This window comes from Macaca nemestrina, chromosome 18, assembly GCF_043159975.1.
Source record: "Macaca nemestrina isolate mMacNem1 chromosome 18, mMacNem.hap1, whole genome shotgun sequence".
Lineage (NCBI taxonomy): Eukaryota > Metazoa > Chordata > Mammalia > Primates > Cercopithecidae > Macaca > Macaca nemestrina.
Window position 1 is genome coordinate 87,659,706 of NC_092142.1, and position 20,135 is coordinate 87,679,840.

At 62.5% G+C, this 20,135-nt stretch overlaps 1 protein-coding gene across 3 annotated transcripts in view; it reads right to left on the minus strand.

The window, feature by feature from the left end:
• The window catches only part of LOC105488837 (piezo type mechanosensitive ion channel component 1 (Er blood group)), a 66,268-nt gene that overhangs the window by 547 nt on the left and 45,586 nt on the right, over positions 1-20,135 (minus strand). Inside the window, exons 11-50 of one of the 3 annotated variants that reach the window (XM_011753300.2) lie at positions 19,905-20,005; positions 19,509-19,769; positions 18,607-18,718; positions 18,346-18,524; positions 18,123-18,271; positions 17,829-18,011; positions 17,415-17,545; positions 17,098-17,255; positions 16,820-16,996; positions 16,179-16,304; positions 15,907-16,107; positions 15,102-15,306; positions 11,790-11,894; positions 11,281-11,434; positions 10,957-11,200; positions 10,784-10,880; positions 10,522-10,693; positions 9,839-9,928; positions 9,659-9,762; positions 9,262-9,333; positions 8,134-8,234; positions 7,483-7,579; positions 7,352-7,408; positions 7,093-7,265; positions 6,827-6,933; positions 6,460-6,639; positions 6,050-6,308; positions 5,782-5,970; positions 5,361-5,679; positions 4,861-4,978; positions 4,630-4,777; positions 4,317-4,531; positions 4,064-4,222; positions 3,829-3,976; positions 1,318-1,506; positions 1,103-1,195; positions 849-1,021; positions 651-773; positions 488-567; positions 35-221 (exon numbers count right to left, since the gene is read on the minus strand). In XM_011753300.2, the coding sequence (XP_011751602.2) occupies positions 35-221; positions 488-567; positions 651-773; positions 849-1,021; positions 1,103-1,195; positions 1,318-1,506; positions 3,829-3,976; positions 4,064-4,222; positions 4,317-4,531; positions 4,630-4,777; positions 4,861-4,978; positions 5,361-5,679; positions 5,782-5,970; positions 6,050-6,308; positions 6,460-6,639; positions 6,827-6,933; positions 7,093-7,265; positions 7,352-7,408; positions 7,483-7,579; positions 8,134-8,234; positions 9,262-9,333; positions 9,659-9,762; positions 9,839-9,928; positions 10,522-10,693; positions 10,784-10,880; positions 10,957-11,200; positions 11,281-11,434; positions 11,790-11,894; positions 15,102-15,306; positions 15,907-16,107; positions 16,179-16,304; positions 16,820-16,996; positions 17,098-17,255; positions 17,415-17,545; positions 17,829-18,011; positions 18,123-18,271; positions 18,346-18,524; positions 18,607-18,718; positions 19,509-19,769; positions 19,905-20,005 (6,136 nt within the window). Of the gene's footprint in view, positions 1-34; positions 222-487; positions 568-650; positions 774-848; positions 1,022-1,102; positions 1,196-1,317; positions 1,507-3,828; positions 3,977-4,063; positions 4,223-4,316; positions 4,532-4,629; positions 4,778-4,860; positions 4,979-5,360; positions 5,680-5,781; positions 5,971-6,049; positions 6,309-6,459; positions 6,640-6,826; positions 6,934-7,092; positions 7,266-7,351; positions 7,409-7,482; positions 7,580-8,133; positions 8,235-9,261; positions 9,334-9,658; positions 9,763-9,838; positions 9,929-10,521; positions 10,694-10,783; positions 10,881-10,956; positions 11,201-11,280; positions 11,435-11,789; positions 11,895-15,101; positions 15,307-15,906; positions 16,108-16,178; positions 16,305-16,819; positions 16,997-17,097; positions 17,307-17,414; positions 17,546-17,828; positions 18,012-18,122; positions 18,272-18,345; positions 18,525-18,606; positions 18,719-19,508; positions 19,770-19,904; positions 20,006-20,135 lie in introns of all 3 variants that reach the window. The other 2 variants (XM_011753298.2, XM_011753301.2) reach the window with 2 other exon arrangements.

Genomic DNA, 20,135 nt, shown 5'->3' on the forward strand with positions numbered 1-20,135 from the left:
TGAGCTGCGGGGTGCCCCCCAGCCACTCACTCACCCGTAGCCAGCCAGGAAGCCGAGGCTCGGTGGGCTGACTTTGTCACTGAAGATGACCATGGGCAGCAGGTTGCAGTCGGTCCGGCACTCCTGCAGCTCGATGACCCACCATTCAAGGAAGCCGGTGGCCCCAGCACCCTGCTCCCTCCGCAGCTGGATGCGCACGCCGAGGTAGTCGGCCTCCTCGTCTGGGGCGGAGCGAGGAGACGGTTGGGGCCGCAGCCACCCCTCTCTGGCCTCCCGCAGCCCCGGCGCCCGTCACCCCTCCTCTCTGGCCTCCCGCAGCCCCGGCGCCCGTCACCCCTCTCTGGCCTCCCGCAGCCCCGGCGCCCGTCACCCCTCCTCTCTGGCCTCCCGCAGCCCCGGCGCCCGTCACCCCTCCTCTCTGGCCTCCCGTAGCCCCGGCGCCCGTCACCCCTCTCTGGCCTCCCCCAGCCCCGGCGCCCGCACTCACTGGGCTGCAGCTGCTTCACAGGGTTGGCTTCGGGCCCGTTGGGGGCACGGATGTACTTGGGGAAGAGATTTGGGATGACCCTGCAGGGAGGTGCTGGCAGGTCAGGCCTGGCCCAGCCAACCTGGCCCAGCCCTCCTGCCCACCGCCCGGGCCCTTCACTCACACAGACTGGTCCGAGGTGCCCTCGAGCAGGCTGGCCAGCTGCCGCCGTTCAGTGCTGTTGGGGGCCAGGGCCAGCATGTGCTTCTCGTTGGCGTACTCCACGGTGCCTCCCTTGGCCAGGTCCCTGGGGGTGGGAACACAGCGTGACCCACTGTGGTGGGGCCACTCACCCAGGCCCTGCCTCAAGTCCAGGACGCACCTCTGGAAGTTCCAGGTGAAGCGCAGGGTGATGTCAGCCGTGCCGTTGTAGAGCTCCCGCTTCATCTGGGCGCGGCTGGGTGGGCTGATGCGCCACAGCGCCCCGGAGCTGCCCTCGATCTGCGCCGTGACGATGTCCTCAGGGCTGTACTGGCTGATGAACTGCATGGCCAGCTGGGTACAGGTGACACCCTCAGTGACTGCAGCCACCTCCCCCATCCCCCACCAGGCTGTCACAGGGCAGAGGCCACTTACCGGGTGGGGGTCAAACTGCCGGGACAGCTCCTCGTAGGCCTGGGCCGTGAAGGGGATGATGGACGGCTGCTGGGCGCTCATGGTGAACAGCGGCTAGGGGCAGGTATGGGGACACGGGGCCATGAAGATGAGTGTGGAGGAGCCGCTGGGGGTGGCATGCCGCCCTGGCCAGAACCCTCGGGGTAGGAACGGACAGGTGGGCCACACATGCTTACCTCGTAGCCGCCCAGCTTGAGGGTGACGGTGACATCGACGGGCTGGTTGACGACCCCGACCACGGAACGCACCAGCGACATGAAGAGCAGCGGGAACCAGATGATGGCGATGAGGAAGAGGATGATGAGGCCACCCATGCCGTACTTGACGATCTTCTTCTTCTTCTGCCCTTTGGGCTGCGGATATTTCTGGAGGGGAACGACACAGGTCATACGCTCAGCTCTGCCCTTCCTGCAGGTCACATGACTGCATTCTCCAGCTCACCCAGCAGCCCACAAAAGCCCCAGCCTGACCTCAGCATGGCACAGCTGTAGTAATGGCGGGCAGACACAGGCCAGTGGAGAAGAACTGAGGGTCCAGTTGGAACCCAGGGGCCACTGATCTTAGACAAGGGAGCTGTGACCGTTCAGTGGGAACGGTCAACCTTCTCACCACAGTGCAGGCAGCGCCCCAGGCAGGAGAATGAGACGCAACTGCTGCCTTATACCACGTGCCAAAATTTACCTCAAAGTGGATCAAAGAGCTAAACTTCAGAGCTAAAACTATAGAACTTTTAGAAGAAAACGGGCAAATCTTCATGAACCTGGATTTGACAAAGGAAACAAAGTAAACCAGATATTACCAAAATAAATACTCTGTGCTTCTAAAGACGCCATCAAGAGAATGTAAGAGACAGTCCATAGAATTGGAGAAAGTTTCTGTAAATTATATCTGATAAGGGTCTGGCAACCAGAGAATACAGAGAATTCTTCCAACTCAGTCATTTCTAGCTGATGTATCTACAGAAAAACTCTAATAAAAACCCAGCTGCCGGGCGCAGCAGCTCATGCCTGTCATCCCAGCACTCTGAGGTCAGGAGTTCGAGACCAACCTGGCCAAAAATACAAAAACTAGCCAGGTGTCGTGCACACCCGTAGTCCCAGCTACTCGGGAGGCTGAGGTGGGAGAATCGCTTGAACCTGGGAGGCAGAGGCTGCAGTGAGCCAAGATCATGCCACTGCACTTCAGCTTGGGCAACAGAGCAAGATCCTGTCTCAGAAGCCCTGGAGAAAGGATTTGAATAGACATTTCCCCAGAAAAGATACACAAATGGCCCAGCACGTGAAAAGAAACTCAACATAGGTCAACAGGGAACTGAAAAAAGCCCACAGCAAGCCACCTGTTCAGCAGAAATGGCCAGAACAAAGACGACATAGCAACAGGTTGTTGAGGATGTGGAGAAACTGGAACCTCGTGTTGCTGGTGGGCACCTAAGATGGTGGAGCTGCTGTGGAAAACCAGTGGCTCCTCACGATGGAAACCACCACCAGCCCTTCCAGCCCTGGCGTGCAGCCACAGAACCGGGGGCATGGGCACACGTGTACCCTGGCGTGCCTGGCAGCATCATGGGCAACAGCCCCTCAGTCCACACGTTGTGGTCCATCCATGCCACAGAATATCATTTGCCCATAAAAAGGAAGGCCATACTGCCACGTGGGTGGACCTCGAAGACACCATGCTGAGTGAGGAAAGCCAGTCACAAAAGGACAAATGCCGTCTGAGCTCGTTTTCATGAAATATCCGCTGTAGGCAAATCCATAGAACCAGGACCTAGACAAGGGGTTACTGGGGCCAGGGGAGGGGGAAACGGAGTGACAGCCAATGGGCACTGGGTTTTTTCTTGTTACTTTTTTAGAGAGGGTCTCACTCTGTTGCCCAAGCTGGAGTGCAGTGGTGTGAGCAGGCTTAATGCAGCCTTGACCTCCTGGCCTCAAGCCATCCTCCCACCTCGGCCTCCAGAGTAGCTGGGGGCACAAGTGTGCACCGTCACGCCCAGCTAATGTTTATTTTTTTGTAGAAGAGATCTCGCTGCGTTGCCCAGGCTGGTCTTAAACTCCTGGCCTCAACTGATCCTGTCCCTCCTTTGGCCTCCCAAAGCCCTGGGACCATAGGCCTGAGCTGCCATTGCCGGCTAATTTATTTTTACATTTGCTGAGGTGGGGTCCCACTGTGTGGCCCAGGCAGATCTTGAACTCCTGGCCTCCTCGATCTCTTAAAGTGTTGGGATGACAGGTGTGAGCCACTGTGCCCGGCCCAGGGTTTCTTTCTGAAGTGGTGAAAATGCTCTAAAATTGATGATAGTGGCAGATGCTTAACTGCGAATCTTCTAAAAACCCCTGCATTGTACTATTTAAATGGGTGAGTGGTCTGATGCATGAATTATCTCTCAACAAAGCCGTTAAACAAGAACGCAGGGAACAGTGTCCGTCCGGTCCTCCCCGCACCAGGCCCTGCTCTGCTGCCAGCCTGCCTGGAACAGGACCAAGTCTGCTACCCACTTCTGCCCCTGGCACTCGCAGCTGCCAAGATCACTGGCCTCGTGATCAGCCAGTGGGTGGGCTCACCTCATGTCCCCATGGGCTGCAAGCCCTGGGAGGGCCACCAGCACCACGGGTTCTCGTGGCAGCAGTGCCTCTGTCTTAGGGAGAGGGCACATCCCTTGTCCAGGCCCCCGCCCCGGGCCCAGGCACCTTTTCTGTCTCTCGGCTGCATTTGATGATGAAGATGTTGGCATAGATGTCCTCCACACACATCCAGCTGGACAGGGACAGCGTGGTGTCCGTCCACACCCAGTCCATCACTGCCCGAAGCTCCACCAGAAACGGCACCAGCCGGAACCTGCCCACAGCCAGGGTTCCCATCAGGTGGGCTCCCTCCTGCCCGGGCTGTGACCCCCCACCCCAGCGGACCTGCACTCACGCTCACCCCTGGAAGAGGAAGAGGTTGAGGTGATTGTACTTCTTGGTGAGGAAGTTACCAAGGATGCGGGTAGGGTAGCCGCAGCGGATCTGGTAGGCGGACAGGGCGAAGTAGATGCATTTCACAAAGTACCACAGCTGGGCCACCACGTTCTGGCTGAACATCCTGGGGTGGGATGGCCAGGTCAAGGACCCCCTCAGAAACGGAGCCCTGCAGGGCCCCGCCCCCGGAGACCAAGCACCCCCGCGTGAGGGCCCACCTCTCGGTGACGGCAGGCAGGATGAAGAACATCCATAGGTGGATGGCCAGCACCAGCGCCACCTGGAAGGCCAGCTTGCCCAGCACGGTCTTGCGCAGGTAGAGGGCGCGGTCAACCACCATGGTACTGAACTGGATCAGCAGCATGACCAGGAAGGCCTCGGGTACCTGGTCGTCTGATAGGGAGGACGTGATATCCGTGGCCGCCGAGTGTTTCTGTGGCCGGGAGAGCACAGGTCAGGGGGAGCCAGGCCCTGGGGATGTGGGTGGCTGCTGAGCTCTGCGTACACTGGGGTGTCCCGGGTCTGGCTCACCCCAAAGGCCCAGAAGCCAAAAATGATGATGATGAAGTCGACGACGTCGGCCAGGAACATGAGGGCATAGACGTCGGTGGCTGCGCGGTACTTAGTGTGCAGGATGTCATGGAAGAAGCGCCGTAGCGGCCGGTATGTGCCCTGGGCCCTGCGGAAGGGGCTGTTCAGCCTGGTGCCAGTACCCGCCTCCCCACCCCCACTGCCCAGCTGCCCCCGGCCACCATCACTCACAGGGACAGACAGAAGCCTTGCAGCTGCCGCCCAGCCACCCTCACTCTTCTTCCAGCGCGGCTCGGCCTCTTCTCTCTCCCCGTGGGGGCCTCTTTCTCTTCCTCCCTGTCCTCAGCTTCTGTAGGGGAAAAGCTGACTTCTGCCTGGGCCTCCTGGGGACTGGGTCTGGCTCCCGACCACCCTAAGAGGCTGGCATTCACCCCATCTGACAGACAAGCAGACTGAACACAGGAAGCGCCTAGTGTCACTGGCAAGGAGACAGCTGGGGCTGTGTCCTCTGTCTGGGGCAACCGTGAGGGACCAGCCCAGGCCAGCAGTCACCCTGCATGTGGGGGGCATCCCTGGGGGCAGAGCCAGGAGCTGTGGCTTCAGAGTGCCTTCCTGGGATCCAGGTGGGCCCTGCACTGGGCTTGGCCGTCTCATCTGAGAAGGACCCTCCCTGCAGTAGCCCCACTCAGAGAACTGGGTAGGCAGGAGGTGGTGGGACGGGGCGCTTATACCGATGGCTGCCAGTCCTCTCTGTGCTGGGCCCTCCTTCCTCCTCCTCCTAAAACGTAGACTGATGCGCCTCGTGTCACGGGGCCTGAGCTCCGCTTGGGGTTCTGGGGTCCCATCCGTCAGTACGACCCTCGCTTCCACCTGAACATGGTCTTCGGTGGTGGCCTCAGGCACTCCTGGCTCCTCCTCGAGCCCTGTGCCTGCCTTGGCCTGGGGTTCCGGCAGGGCCCCTGGCCCCTCCTCGGCCCCCTGCTCCTTCCTGCCGCTCTTGTCATGCTCCTTGGATGGTGCATCCTCCTCGTGGTCCCAGAGGCCGTAGCACTGTGGGGCGGGAGGCTGTGGTGAGGGGGCCTTGCCTCCCGGCAGAGGGCACAGGTGCCCAGAGGGCCTGCCCAGCCCCGCACTGGCAGGGCTCGCACTCACCAGCAACTGGGAGCGGTGGAAGAAGAGGGCCATGAGCTGCACCAGGTCGTACTTGATGTAGCCGTCAGTCTTCTCCAGGCCCAGGATGCGCGGCGGGAAGTAGGGCTTGTTCTCGTAGCGCCGCAGCACCGCGTGGCTGTTCCAGGGGAAGAATCCAAACTGGAACAGGTACTTGACGACCACTGAGACCTGCGGGGGAGGGGGCTCAGCACGCGGGGGGGCTCAGCGCAGCGGGCCAGGCGCCCCCTCCCCCGCGGCCTCGGCCCACCTCGGTGAAGACGATGGCCGTCATCCAGAAGCGCTTGCTGGGCCGCGGGATGGACAGCATGGCCCACAGGAAGACGAGCACGGGCAGCACCAGCGAGCCAGCAGAGGCCGTGACCATGTGGTTGAGGATGATGATGAAGTAGCAGAGCAGCTCTGAGTGGGCGGCCACGCACTGGTACACGGCCCGCAGCAGCCGCAGCACCCGGCCCTGCCCCTCCGCAAACAGCTCTGCCTCCTCCAGCTCTGGGATGCGCAAGCGCCTGCAGGGAGACCTGCGCGTTTGGGGGAGCCCGGGACTGCCCGGAGGCACAACGGCCCGACCTGCTGCCGGTCACAGACAGGCTCCTGTCCCCGTTCGGCAGCTCCCCGAGGGCCATGGTTAGGCTGGAGTTGTGCGCGTCCCGCCCCCACCTGTCCAGCAGCAGCTCGCTGGCCGTCCGCATGCGTCCCTGGTGCAGAGAGGCACCAGCCTCGTGCTCCCCGGGGTCAGCGACCGCCTCCTCGCTGCCACTGCGTGTGTGGTAGCCAGTGCTCAGGGGGCTTCCCGTGTCATCTGTTGTGCTGCTGAGTGGCTCCTCCGCACCCAGCCCACTGGGGAGGGAAGCCGGGTCAAAGAGAATCCTGCTCTAGGGCCTGACCCCAGGCTGCAGGGAGGGTCAGTGTGGAAAGTGCCCACGGTCCTTTGGTGGACAAGGGAATGGCAAGGGTCGGGGATGGCTGGACATTGCCCACCCTCCAGGGGCAGCAGCTGCGGTTCAGGGGTCACCCCAGCACCTACCTGGACACTGTGCTTGGTGCGTCGGGGGCCTTGGTGGGGCCTGGCAGCGTGGCCTCGGCCTCGCTTGTGTACAGCTGATCCAATATGCCCCGGTGCACTTCGCCACCCTGCAGGGCACAGGAGGGGGCTCAGGGCTGCCTGGCATGTGTCCCAGCTCTGGTCCCCACACAGGGTTTAGTGTAGCGTGGGCATGGGACTAGGCTGCTAAGCAGGCAGGGGCGTGGTCAGGCAGAGCAGGGACGAGCGTGGTGCGTGGGCCGGCTCACCTGCAGGAGTTCCTGCGTGAGGACGTAGCGCTCTGCCCTCAGCACGTCACTCATGGTGCTGTGGTGCCGGGTGAACTCCTGCAGCCAGCGTGTCAGCCCGTCCACCAGCGCCTGCCCCAGCACCCACAGGAACTGCGCCATGCTCAGCACCCTCTGCACCATGTGGCTCCGGCCTGCAGGAGGGCGGGAGGGGGCGCTGGAGGGGCAGCCTGTGGGGCCAAGAGAGACCTCCCACTCCCCAGCCCCGGGGCCCACGCACCTGCCGCTGCCTCCTCGGGGCCCTCTGCCGGCTCCACCTCCTGGCTGGGGCCACCTCCTAGGCACAGGATGCTGGTCAGTGACTGGGAGTCCTGCAGCTTCCCCTCAGAGTCTCCACGCCACCCAGCTCACCTGTGGGTAGCTGTCCTGCCTGCTCCTGCCTTGCCTGCTCCTGCTGCTGCCGCCTCAGCACCGTCTGGGCGTTGGTCACCCATGCCTGGTATGCCATCTGTGGGCCAGCCCCCTGGGTTAGGACCCGGCCTTCCAAGCCATGGGACCCAGGAGGGAAGAGGAGGAATAGCCGGGGTTGGGCAAGCCTGGCACCAGATCCAGATCCCTGCTCTGTGTCTACCAGGGGCCTCCGTGTCCCTGAGCCCCTCCCAGATGTGGACCTTGAGGGGCTGTGGGTGAGGACCCCCACGCATGCAGCCCACCCAACTCCTGGTCTAGCACCGAGAGCCAGGGGCCCAAAGCCAGACCCTGGACAGCCAGGCGGCCAGCACAAAGCTGTCAGGCCCATCTCACAGGTCAGGCCACAGGCAGCCACCAGAACCTGGGTGTTCAGAGCCAAGACCGTGGGGCAGCAGGCTACACGTGACCCACGTCCCTGTAGCCTGGTTTCCCTTGGGACTTGGGAGGCCTGGATGGGGCTGGGTGAGCTAACTGGAGGCGGAGGAGCTGGGCTTCTAGGCCCTGGGGGCATCTGGCACCCCCTATGCTGCCCTGGCCGAGGGCCACAAGCTCTGTGGTTGCAGTGGGGCAGCGGGGGCTCCCCGACCTCACCTGGAAGGCACTCTGGGCCGATGGCCTAGGGTCTTCAGGGGCAGCCTCCTCCTCTTCCTCGCTGTCAGACTCAAACAGGAAGTAGTCCCCGGAGTGGATGACTGTGGGCAGGCAGTGCTGAGAGCCGGCCTTCCATGCAGGGAGACCCCCAGCCACACCCTCTCCGCCTGCATGGGCCAAGGCCCAACAGCCACCCTTCCCATGTGGAGCAGCCGGGAGCGGTGCAGGCACAGGACACAGGCCAGCGCGGTAGGACAAGACAGAGGTGGGCAGGGCAGCTGAGGAGCAGAGCCAGTGCAGGCTGGGGTGCTGAGTGGGCTGACTGCAGAGGACCCGGGAAAACCCAGGAGAGTTAGAAAAACAGACCAGACACAGTGGCTGACACCTGTCATCCCAGCACTGTGGGAGACTGAGGCGGGTGGATCACCTGAGGTCAGAGATTTGAGACCAGCCTGACCAACGTGGTGAAACCCCATCTCTACTAAAAATACAAAAATTAGTTGGGCATGGTGGCGGGCACGTGTAATCCCAGCTACTTGGGAGGCTGAGGCAGGAGAATCCTTTAAACCTGGGAGGTGGGGGTTGCAGTGAGCTGAGGTCACGCCCTTGCATTGCAGCCTGGGCAACAGGGCAAGACTCCGTTTCAAAAAAAAAAAAAAAAAAACACTGGCTTGGAGTGGGGCGCATGCTTGTAGTCTCAGCTACTTGGGAGCCTGAGGCAGGAGAATCACTTGAACCCGGGAGGTGGAGGTTGCAGTGAGCTGAGATTACACCATTGCACTCCAGCCTAGGTGACAGAGTGAGACTCCGTCTCAAAAAGAACAGAAAACGTAGAACGACGCAGTGCTTGCTGCTGGGACCAACCAGGTGAAACTGCCGCTCAGCTCCTGTGGCGTCGGAGCGAGCTCTGAGACGCCCCAGTTGGAAGGGCTGGGGCATCGCCGGGAGGACATTCAGTCCAGGGGTCTGCAGCCAGTGAGGCACCCCCAGACCCAGGAGGCCTGAGCGCGTCCTGACACTCAGGGCCTGGGGGTCGGGGAAGGAGGGGAAGACAGCAGCCCAGGCAGAGGACAGGTGAGGGCACAGAGGGCCTGAGAGGGTGGTCACAGGTGGGCTAATTGGGGGTACCTGTGGCATGGTCCAGCCAGGGCCGCCACCACTGCCTCCGTGGCGGGGAGGAGCCCCCTGGACTGTCGGGCCCTGTGGAGGGGTGGGGTGAGCGTGAGGCAGCAATCAAGGCACCAGGAGGGGTCGGGGCTGTGAGTGTCTTGGGGACAAGATGGGTGGAGACAGACACAGAGACCCACAGTGATGGGGGCCACGTGAGGCCACGGGGCTCAGAGTCCATGTGCGTGGATGGACAGTCACGGGGCGGCCATGGGGCCTGCCGGATGGTGATCACGCAGACAGGACAGGTGGGCGGGGAGCCCTGTGGGACATCACACGGGCACAGACGAGGCACACACCAGCAGGCACAGACATGCTGGACATGGGGCCTTGGATGCTAGATTCCAGCTGCACTCACCTGGCTCCGGGCCTGGGTCCTTGGGGCCCAGGGTGTCCTGGGGGTGACCGCGGTCTGCCCGACCCTGCCTGTGCTTCTCCTGCTTGGCACGGATACGCTCCATCCTGTAGGGGGGAAAAGGCCAGGTATGCTAAGCGCTGGGTGGAGGAGCCGGGGAGTCCCCGCCCTAGAGGCACCTACTGTCTTTTCAGCTGGGCCAGGGACTTCTCCTCTGTCCTGCGGTGGAAGTCGATGCTCTTGAGGTTGGCAGCGTTGTAGAGGGCAAAGCCCCTGTCGGGAGGCAGGGATGGGGTGTGAGCACCAGACACTCAGCCCCAGCAGCACGGGCAGCCGCCGCTCCCCGCTCAGCCCGGGACGGCTCAGCCGGCTCCTCTCTGCCCATGCTGGGCGAGAGGCACCCACTGGGGAGGCATCTGCTACCCCCACCCTCTGTGGTGTCTGAGGTGAGGACAGGCCCTTCTGCCGTACAGATGCAGGGGTGTCTGGTGGCGCCCACCCAACCGGGGCTGCAGGGAAGCAGGCAAAGCTGGCCCCAAGCCCAAACCCCTCCCTGGGGCATTCGTGATACCACACGGGCCCTCCCGCCGGTGGGACACTTAGTCCTTAGCAGGCAAGTCGGCCGGGGGGTGAGACACCAGCCACCGTCGGAACTGCAGCCTGTGGTCTCTGACAGACCCAGCACTGGGGCAGGGTCTGATGGTGCCGGGAGTCTGCTGTCCTTCATTCTCTAGATGACATGCCCATGTCCCAGAGGGGTGGAGCCTGTTCTCCACAGGCTGGGGCCTGAGACAGCGAGGTCCCTCCCATTGCCCCCTCCCAGCCCCAGGACGGGAGCTCTGGGCGGTGTCTGGGCCAGAGCTTGCCTGGAGGCCAGCAGGGCGGTGGCCTGGAGGTCGGCCCTGACGTGTAGGTAGTAATAGCTGAGGAAGACACGGCGCTGCAGCAGCAGGAAGAAGAAGCAGATGCTGTCCCAGATGATGCCGGCCTCCTCCACAGGCAGCAGGCAGTCCTGGTCTCTGCCCATCATCTCCTTGGCTGCAAGGCAGGCGCCAGCAAGGGTCAGGCTCAGGGCCCAGGAGCAGGGGCTTCCGCACACCCTCCCCAGCGGCCATCCTCGCCACTCACGGTCATAGTAGCCCTTGACGGTGCACACAAGGCTGAAGAGCTGGATGACCCAGCAGAAGCCGGTCTGCATCTGCTCCACGAAGACGCAGGCCAGGAGCTGGGGGAGAGCAGGGTCAGCAGGGCCAGCAGGGCCCCGGGGCAGGGCGGGCGGGTAGGGCCGGGGCTGGGCTCACCGACAGCATGTTCTTGGAGATGATGACGGTGACGTTGTACAGAATGAGGCAGTCCCACAGCACGAGGCGGGCCCGCGTGTCCCTCTGCAGCAGGGCGGTGCCGAAGAGCAGCAGGTAGAAGCAGGCCAGCAGGTAGCCCAGCCCGAAGATGCTGATTCGGGTGGCCCCCGTGACAAACACCACCACCAGCACCAGCCAGAACAGGTACCGGAAGACGGCCACCTTCAGCATGTCGAGGTAGGACCTGCCAGGCCGGAGTGTCACGGCGGGCGCCCCGGCCACCCCTCCCAGAGGACCCCCCATGGAGGGTGGTATGGGACCCACCTGCAGTGGATAAAGTTGGGCACAGGGTTGGGCTCCCCCCGCAGCGGCTCCAGGCGGTCGGTGTTGACACCAGCCATGCACTGCCACTCCTCCGTGCGCTCAGCTGAGAACACTTGCCACTGCTGGGAGGCGCACAGCAGCAGGAGGAAGTCGCCTGCAGGACGCAGGAGCCGCTGCTGTGCTGCTCGGGGACCCACACGAGGTGGGCATGGCGCACACAGCCCGCCTCCCACCCCAGGCCTGTCGGCGTGCAGCCACTGGGAGCGGGGACACGTCTGCCTGGGGGAGTGGCCGGGTGCCACTGAGGGAGCCCTGGTGTGGGAGCGTCCGTACAAGGGCTGCCGTACACACATGTTGAGGTCTATGTGCTTGTGTGTGAGGTCAGGGCCTGCAGACTGCCATATGCCTGACTGCATGTCTGCCCTTGCAAGCCTGTGTGCACACTTGTGAGCAGATTGTGGGGTGTGAACATGCTCTGAGGGTCCTCTGTGGAGGCGGGGGGCACTCACTGATGAGGTTGGTGGAGTTGGGGGCCCGGAAGAAATCAGGCAGGTACAGCCACTTGATGAGTGCAGAGTTCATGGGGACAGCCCGGCTCCAGCGCCACGGGTAATCTGGTGGTGGGAGCGTCATGTTAGGAAGGGCCTGGCCTGCCTAGGGCCTGAGATATCCCATCCCCACCTGCTGACCAGTGGCTTCAGAGCCCGAGACTTTTTCACCAACCCTCAGGATCCATGGGAATCACCTCACGCACACCTGCTGTCTTGAGAACTGACAGCTCTCGTGTCCTGTGTGTTCACACACACGCATTCCTTCAACTATGCGCCAAGCCCCCAGGGGCAAAGGAACCAAGCGGGAGGCCGGAGAGCATGGAGATAGGGGCTGCTGGGCCTCCCTGGGTTGTGGCTCACACGGCCTCATAGTCCAAGATACGACAGTGTGTGTAATGTGACAGCTCTGAAAACAGCCAGGAGCCGCACGCAGTGCAGACCCCCGCAGCAGCCACAACAGGGAACGCCGCTCAGCACGTGGGACCGGGATCCACGGGACAGCCTAGACAGACCTCAGTGTGCTCTGCCAAGTGAAAGTCAGACCCAGCAGCACCTGCTGTGAGTCCTTCTGACGTGGCGTCCTGACAGGACCACGTGCCAGGGATGGGAGGGGCCAGGGCCTGCGGGGGGAGGGAGCCATGGCTTTGCCGGCCCCGGCCACACTTCCTGGGAGGCGTGTGAGGCAGGGAGGGTTGGTCCCTAAGGACTGAGTGGGTGGATGTGACTCCACACGTCTGCAAAACCCACGACACCGTCTGCCGCAGAGGGAACCTCACGATACGAAAACGAAGTTGCCTCGATGTCAGAGAACCCAGGTTCTCTAACGCAGGTGTTTTACAGGAAAGATCTGGAGGGCCCAGAGGCAGGGGCAGCCCTGTAGCAACAGGCACAGCCGGCGCCCAGACCCCTGGCTCTAAACCTGATACTCCTGGAACGCGATCGGGCTCCCCGGAACAGTGGCTATGAGCACAGAGCTGAGCCTGGGAAGCAGAAGATGAGGCAGCAATGCCTGGGAGCAGAAAACAGGACAGGGCCGGGCGGGGCGGCTCACGCCTGTAATCCCAGCACTTTGGGAGACTGAGGCAGGCAGATCTCCTGAGGTCAGGAGTTTGAGACCAGCCTGGCCAACATGGTGAAACCCTGTCTCTACTAAAAATACAAAAATTAGCCGGGCGTGGTGGTGGGCGCCTGTAAGCCCAGCTACTCAGGAGGGAGGCTGAGGCAGGAGAATCGCTTGAACCCGGGAGGTGGACGTTGCGGTGAGCAGAGATGGCACCACTGCAGTCCAGCCTGGGCGACAGAGCAGGACTCCGTCTTGAAAAAAAAAAAGAAAAAGAAAACAAGACGGGCTTGAAAAGGGCGGGGCAGGTGGAGAAGGCCCAGAGCTCCCAGGGCCTGAAGCTGGGACCACACGAGACTAAACAGTGCTGGTCCCATAGCCAGTCCCAGAGATGACGACCAACATCAGTGTCCACACTGACATAAATACCTGAGTAAAGAAATCAGCAGGCCAGGCGCGGTGGCTCAAGCCTGTAATCCCAGCACTTTGGGAGGCCGAGACGGGCGGATCACGAGGTCAGGAGATCGAGACCATCCTGGCTAACACGGTGAAACCCCGTCTCTACTAAAAAATACAAAAAAAAAACTAGCTGGGCGAGGTGGTGGGCGCCTGTGGTCCCAGCTACTCGGGAGGCTGAGGCCGGAGAATGGCGTGAACCCGGGAGGCGGAGCTTGCAGTGAGCCAAGATCCGGCCACTGCACTCCAGCCCCGGCAACAGAGCAAGACTCCGTCTCAAAAAAAAAAAAAAAAGAAAAGAAAAGAAATCAGCAGAGGACAAAGGACAGCTTTTCCTTACGGAAGATGCCAATTAATATACGTAGAAGAGTTGAGGAAACAGGAAACCGCCATTAGGAAACAGGGCTGAGCGCGGTGGCTCACACCTATAACCCTAGCACTTTGGGAGGCCGAGGGGAGTGGATCACCTGAGATCAGGAGTTCAAGATCAGCCTGGCCAACATGATGAAACCCTGTCTCTACTAAAAAAAATACAAAAATCAGCTGGGGATGGTGGTGCCTGCCTGTAATCCCAGCTACTTGGGAGGCTGAGGCAGAGAATCGCTTGAACCAGGGAGGCAGAGGCTGCAGTGAGCCGAGATTGTGTCACTGTACTCCAGTCTGGGTGAGGAAAAATAAAAAGTTCTTGCTATGTTGACCAGAGTGGTTTCAAACTCCTGGCCTCAAGGGATCCTCCTGCCTCGGCCTCCCAAAGTGCTGGGATCACAGGTGTGAACCACCACGCCCAGCCAAATAAGGGGAGACGACGTAACAGTGTGTGGCCAGAGGGGCCAGGGCCTCCACTCAGCAGAGGGGAGGCCCAGTGTCTGTGGATGACAGAATTCTCGGAAAGTGGCCAGTGAGAAATGGCAGCTCTCCTGGATGGGAAATGCAGCTGACGGGCACACAGAGATAACAGAAAGGGTCTGTTTCATGAAGCCACAAGGCTGACCCCAGACAGCCCACCAGTGCCAACAGGCTGGGTGCCACTGTGGGGCAGGTGGGACGCCCCTGAGCCGGCCGCATGCACAAACGTGACTCCCCATCTCAGACTGCAGGGTGCTGTGTGCCTTGAGCAGACCCTCATCACCAGGACAGCCACGCAAATCCAGTCTCAGGGCGTCAGCAACACCGCCGGCCTCCCTCCGGAACTTCCCAAGAGACAGGAGAGGCGGGGGCGGCCTAGACCCAAGACAAGAGACTAGAGCAAACATCAGACCAGATCCCATCTGAAAACCAAACCGCCACAAAGCAGGGTGCTGGGGCCGGGGCTGTTTCAATGCAGAGGACACATTTGACAATGGCACTGCCAGGAGACAGGTCCGCGCATGTGGGGCTGTGGGCTTAGGGACACCCGCCCCCGGGAGACGCTCGAGGCAGCTCTTCGGTGTGAGGTATCACGGCCAACCCACGCGGGGACCAGAGAGGACGCAGCGCTCCTTGTGTGACTCACAACTTTCCTGAAGGTTTGAAATATTTCGAGATAGAATATTGGGCAAAAAGGAAAGAACAGCAGAGCCTGGAGAGGGCCGGGCCGCCCCCAAGAGAGGACGTAGATAAGGGCGCTGGGTAGGATGTGGGGTGGGCAGGAGGGACTGGGGGAGGCCAAGGCTAAGTCCAGGAGGGTGGACAGGAACCCAGGACAGGCGGGAAACACCCCACGGGCGTCCACAAAGCCCCAAAGCCCACACCCACCCAAGCCACGTGATCCTCACCGATGCACAGGGCCGGGGGCATCCCCAGGCACAGCAGGTACTGGTACAGCAGGAACAGAGCCAGGAAGAGGCAGTAGTTGGGCCAGAGGCGGGCGATGGCCTGGCGGTGCCTGCGGGTGAGGATGGCCACCAGCCAGCAGCCGTGCAGGGTCACCATAAAGTTCATGCGCTGCCCAATCACGTTCACGGCCATCAGGAAGCAGATCTGGGGAGGGGAGAGGGTGGGGTGTGGGGTGCAGTGAGTCGGGGAGGGTGGGTGTGGGGGTGCAGTGAGTCGGGGAGGGTGGGTGTGGGGGTGCAGTGAGTCGGGGGAGGGTGGGTGTGGGGGTGCAGTGAGTCGGGGGAGGGTGGGGTGTGGGGGTGCAGTGAGTCGGGGGGAGGATGGGGTGTGGGGTGCAGTGAGTCGGGAGGGTGGGGTGTGGGGTGCAGTGAGTCGGGGGAGAGGGACTTTCTGGTCCCACCCGGCAGGCCTCAGGCTTGCAACAGCCCTGCCTGGAGGCTGTGGGCATCAAGCAAGGACAGGGCCAGTGGTGCTGTGAAGAGGGCTGGAGTGGCTGGCAGTTGCCATCATACAGGGGAAAGTGAGGCTCCAGGAGGTGGGCTGTACAGTAGAGCGAATCTACCTTGGCCCCCTGCTTCTTGTCAACACCACAGGAGGCCAGGGGAAGCCTTGCCGGGCCCTGTCCCCCGCCCCCGGTGGCCAAGGCAGACCCAGGTGGGGCCAGGCTTTCGGTGCCTGCACGGTGCAGCCCTCCCTTCTGACGGCCAAGCCCTGCCCCAGGAGGAGGCAACGTCCCTGCCTCACCTCCAGCCCGAATTTGTAGAAGAAGAAGTTGATGAAGTACTTGAGGCAGCCGAGCAGATCCTGGTCCAGCTGCTGGCGGGTGCCGCTGGCGAACACGGCCTGGGCAGGCAGCGGGGCCAGCTGGTGCTGCCGGCGGTGGTGCTCCTGGCGCCGGTACACGATGGCCTCGAATACCAGCAGCAGCAGGACCTGCAGGTGGTTCTGCGGGGGGGCAAGGGTCAGGGGGCAGCCGGGTACTCGCCCGCCCCGCCGTCCACCAGCCCCTCACTCACCTGGATGTAGCCCAGGTTGGGGAACCCTTTCCGCACCCCAAACCAGTTGGCAGGATCCACGGGCCCCCGGTACAGCAGGGACTGGCTGATCTCCGTGGTCAGCAGGTTGGTGCTGTTGGGGGAGGGCTGGCAAGAGACTGGGCATCAGTGCCCCCCTCCTAGGCCACAGTGCCCCCCTGGCCCTGCCTGGAGCCCACCACAGCCACAGCTCCAGGGCAGGTCCACCGCTGCCCCAGCCAAGGACACAGGGGCTGCTGGTCTTGGAGCCACCTTCACGGGGAAGGGGACCAGGTGTTTGAGAAACAGGGAGACCACAGGCAGGGGCTAGGGGAGTGAAGAGAGGTCCAGGGAGAAGGAGGGATGTGTGAGAAAGTGCCAGGCAGCAGCTGCCTGACTGTCTCTCCCCGCCCAGGCCTGGGGTGGGGCCCTCCCCTCCTCACTGCAGCAGACCCTGGGACTCCGCCCCTCCCAGACACCCTTGTGTGCGGGGAGTGGACCCCTGGTCCACAGATCAGGTCAAAGGATGCTGCCTCCAGGAGGCCCCCTTGGCCCCATTGCACTGAAGCAGCTGCCCTGGGAGGATGGGGCTGCGAACACAGCTGCCTGGAGCTTCCTTCCGTCTCCGCCCACGGGGGCCGTACCTCGGTGCAGTTACTGGAATACTCCTGAGGGTTGACAACCTTGAGCTGGTACAGCATCTTACACACGATGATGACGCAGGTCCACACCGTAGACAGGCAGGAGGCCATGGGTCGGAAGCGTGGGTAGGGCAGGGCGAAGGCCCACAGCACCACCAGCAGCAGGTTCATCACCGACACCTGAGGGCAGCGGGCATGTGGGGCTGGGCTTGGGGAGGACAGCCGGGCAGGCCAGAGCAACCCCACCCCAGACGGGAAGCTGAGGTGCCTGCCACACTCACCTCCTTCAGGGCCACCCAGACGGTGTACAGGGCCACCAGCTTGAAGATGTGCAACTCCAGCAGCCGCCGCAGGAACACCTGCACCCGTGAGAGGACGTCCGAGAAGCCAGCTGCCAGCTCCAGCAGCCGCTCGGCCACCAGGCCCCACTTGGCTGCGCCTGTGACGGTGTGAGGGTCAGTGTAGGGCGGAAATGGGGAGTCCCAGGTTCCTGTGCAGAAGAGGCTGTGAAGCTCAGAGGGGACTCTGTCAACGACCCCCCAGCTGGGATGTGGCACAGTAGACTGGGTGGCCATTGTGCTCTGCCCGCCCGACTCACCTTCAGGCACCTGGGTGGCCTGGTGGGGAGTGGCCATGCCCAGCCCCTCATCCCTGGGGCCCTCCTCCTCCTCCTCCTCCTGCTGCTGCTGCTGCTGCTGCAGCAGTGGGGTCCCGCTCACTGCATCCTGCCTGGGAGAGAGTCCGAAAATGGCATCTCCCAACTGGGTTCCTGCCCCTCTCATTTCCTGGGCCTGGAGGAAGCCCTGTTTGCACCGCTGCTACTGCAGCTGCCAAGTCAGGCGCATAGCTGCGTCGTAACTCATGCCCACTGTCTCCGGGACCTCCACGCTACTGCCATCCCCTCGATGTGAGCAAATGGAGGATGTGGCTCCTGTCCAAATCCCACCTGTCTCCCTCCCTGGCCCAGGAGGTTGCACCTCTCCAAGGCCAGCCAGGGAGGGCGGGGCCGCACCTGTGAGCCCAGCGTGGGAGGCGCCTGCCGGGCGCGGACACGTGCTCCATGTCGGTGAGCTGCATAAAGGGCCGGTGGAAGTAGTGCAGCTGCAGGATGCAGGCCAGCAGGAAGAAGCCGGGTACCAGGATGCTGGAGAAGAGCTCGGACACGCTGAACTGCTCCAGGCCCAGGTCCCCCAGCCTGCGGAGGGTTAGCATCAGCACCAGCCCCGCCCCTGGCAGAGCCGCTGGAGCCCTGGGGAAGTGCATGGGGTGTCAGCGCCGCTGCCCCACCGCCCCAGCCTGGACTCACTGCTCATCGGTGAAGCCAGTGAGGTTGCGCCAGTAGGCGGGGAAGTCCTGGAACTGGAAGGTGTAGACGGCGATGAGGACCAGCATGGTGTAAGCCACCACGAGCCACCAGAAGGCCTTGAGGAGCTTCCGCCACAGGCTGTAGTAGACCTGCCGGGTGAGGGGGGCGGTGAGGGCCGCGGGGAGGGTCCGTGCCCCAGCCCCCACCCCGGCCCGCCAGCCACCTGGAAGAGGGTGAGGCAGAGCAGGAAGAGGAACATGTAGACAATCTTGTAGACCACGAGGCGGCCGGCGAAGCTGACCACGATGAACATGCCGGCACACACATAGATCCAGTACTTGGCATAGACGCCCTTCACCAGCTCCCCCAGGCTCTGCAGCAGCGTATGCGTCCGCGTGGGCTCTGTGGGCCAAGCCAGGGGGCAGGCGATGGCATCGGGGCGGACGGGCAGGAGGGCAACTCCCACCTCTGGCCTGCCACTCACCTGTGTCTGCCACAGTGACCTCCGTTAGCGCAGCTGGAGCCTCTGCCCGCTTTAGCAGCTTCTCTTTCACAAACTGGCGCAGCAGGAGCCAGAAGGTCAGGGTGTAGAGCAACTGCGACAAGAGCGGTATGTCCCAGTCAGCCGGGGGGCCCAGCACCCCTCCCACAGCCAGGGCAAGAGCCCTCAGGGAGGCAGCGGGCACCAGCCCATCTACACTGGCCTCCCACAGGCACGAAACACCCTCTCGCTCACACCCACCCAGAGGCACACGAGCACACACTTCCATACCCACGGATGAGTGCATGGGTTCACACGCGCTCACATGCAGTCACACGGGTTCACTAGTTCACATGGGCACAGATCCATGTACACACATGCACACACATCCACATGCCAGAGTGCACATTTACCCACATGCATGTTCACATATGCCCACAGGCTTATGTGGAGGTGTACACACAGGTGCACGTGTTTGCACACACGGACTCACAAGTCTCACAAGATGAGACACAACCCACTGGCCTGCAAACAGGTGACCAGACATGATGCTGGCACCCAGCTCACATGGACACACAGGCACCCCGTGAACACATGGCCTGCACAGCTTGTCACTGAGACCCAGGGCTGTGCCAGTGGGCAGAGCCCACGCTCACACACAGCGTCAGGGGTGCAGGGGTGGTGCCCGTGCCAACACAAGGTTGTCTATTTGCTCAACAAACACTCACTGAGAAGCTACTCTGGGCTGGCCCTGGGTGGGCAGAATGGGGACCCCATTGTGACAGACAGACACGGATCTACCTTCCTGGTGCTGCTACTCCCCTGGGCAATGGACATTGAACAGGATGATGACCCTGACAGGTCCATGCACCCAGGCACCCCTGGATGTGGTGGTGCAAACTCACCATGGCGCCAAGGTCCAGGCAGGGGTACCGGGTGTGCTCCAGCCCCAGCTGGCGCAGGCTGACGGGGCCCAGGGTGGTGGGCAGCTCAGGGTGCAGGTCCATGGCCCACACGTAGCGCAGACAGCACAGCGTCATCCCGTACAGCAGGATGCAGGGCGAACACAGCATGGCCAGCTGGTGGCGGCTGCGCACCGTCCAGATGAGGCAGGCCCAGAGCAGCAGCACAAAGGTCAGCCAGCTGTGGTAGGTGATGCTCCACACCTGCGTGGCAGAGGGACCTGCATGGCCGCCCAGCGCACCCCCCCCTCCCAGCGATGCCCCACACCTGCGCAGAGGAGGGTGCTGCACAGCCACCTTCCGCCACCCCATCCCATCCCGATCCCCACGGCCGCCTACCATCATGGCGATGAGTGCGCACACATAGCTCTGGTCCATGATGAGGTGGCCTAGGCTGTGGAGTGGGGATGCCTCCCTGGGCTCAGCCCGCTTGGGCCGCACTGCAGGTGGGGACAGAGGTCAGCTCTGGCAGGGTGATCTCCAGGCACCCCCCACCCTGACTACGCCCTAAAATCCAGGCCATGGGCAAGCACACAGCAGGAGGGACAGACCCCCGGTGGCCATGGTGGG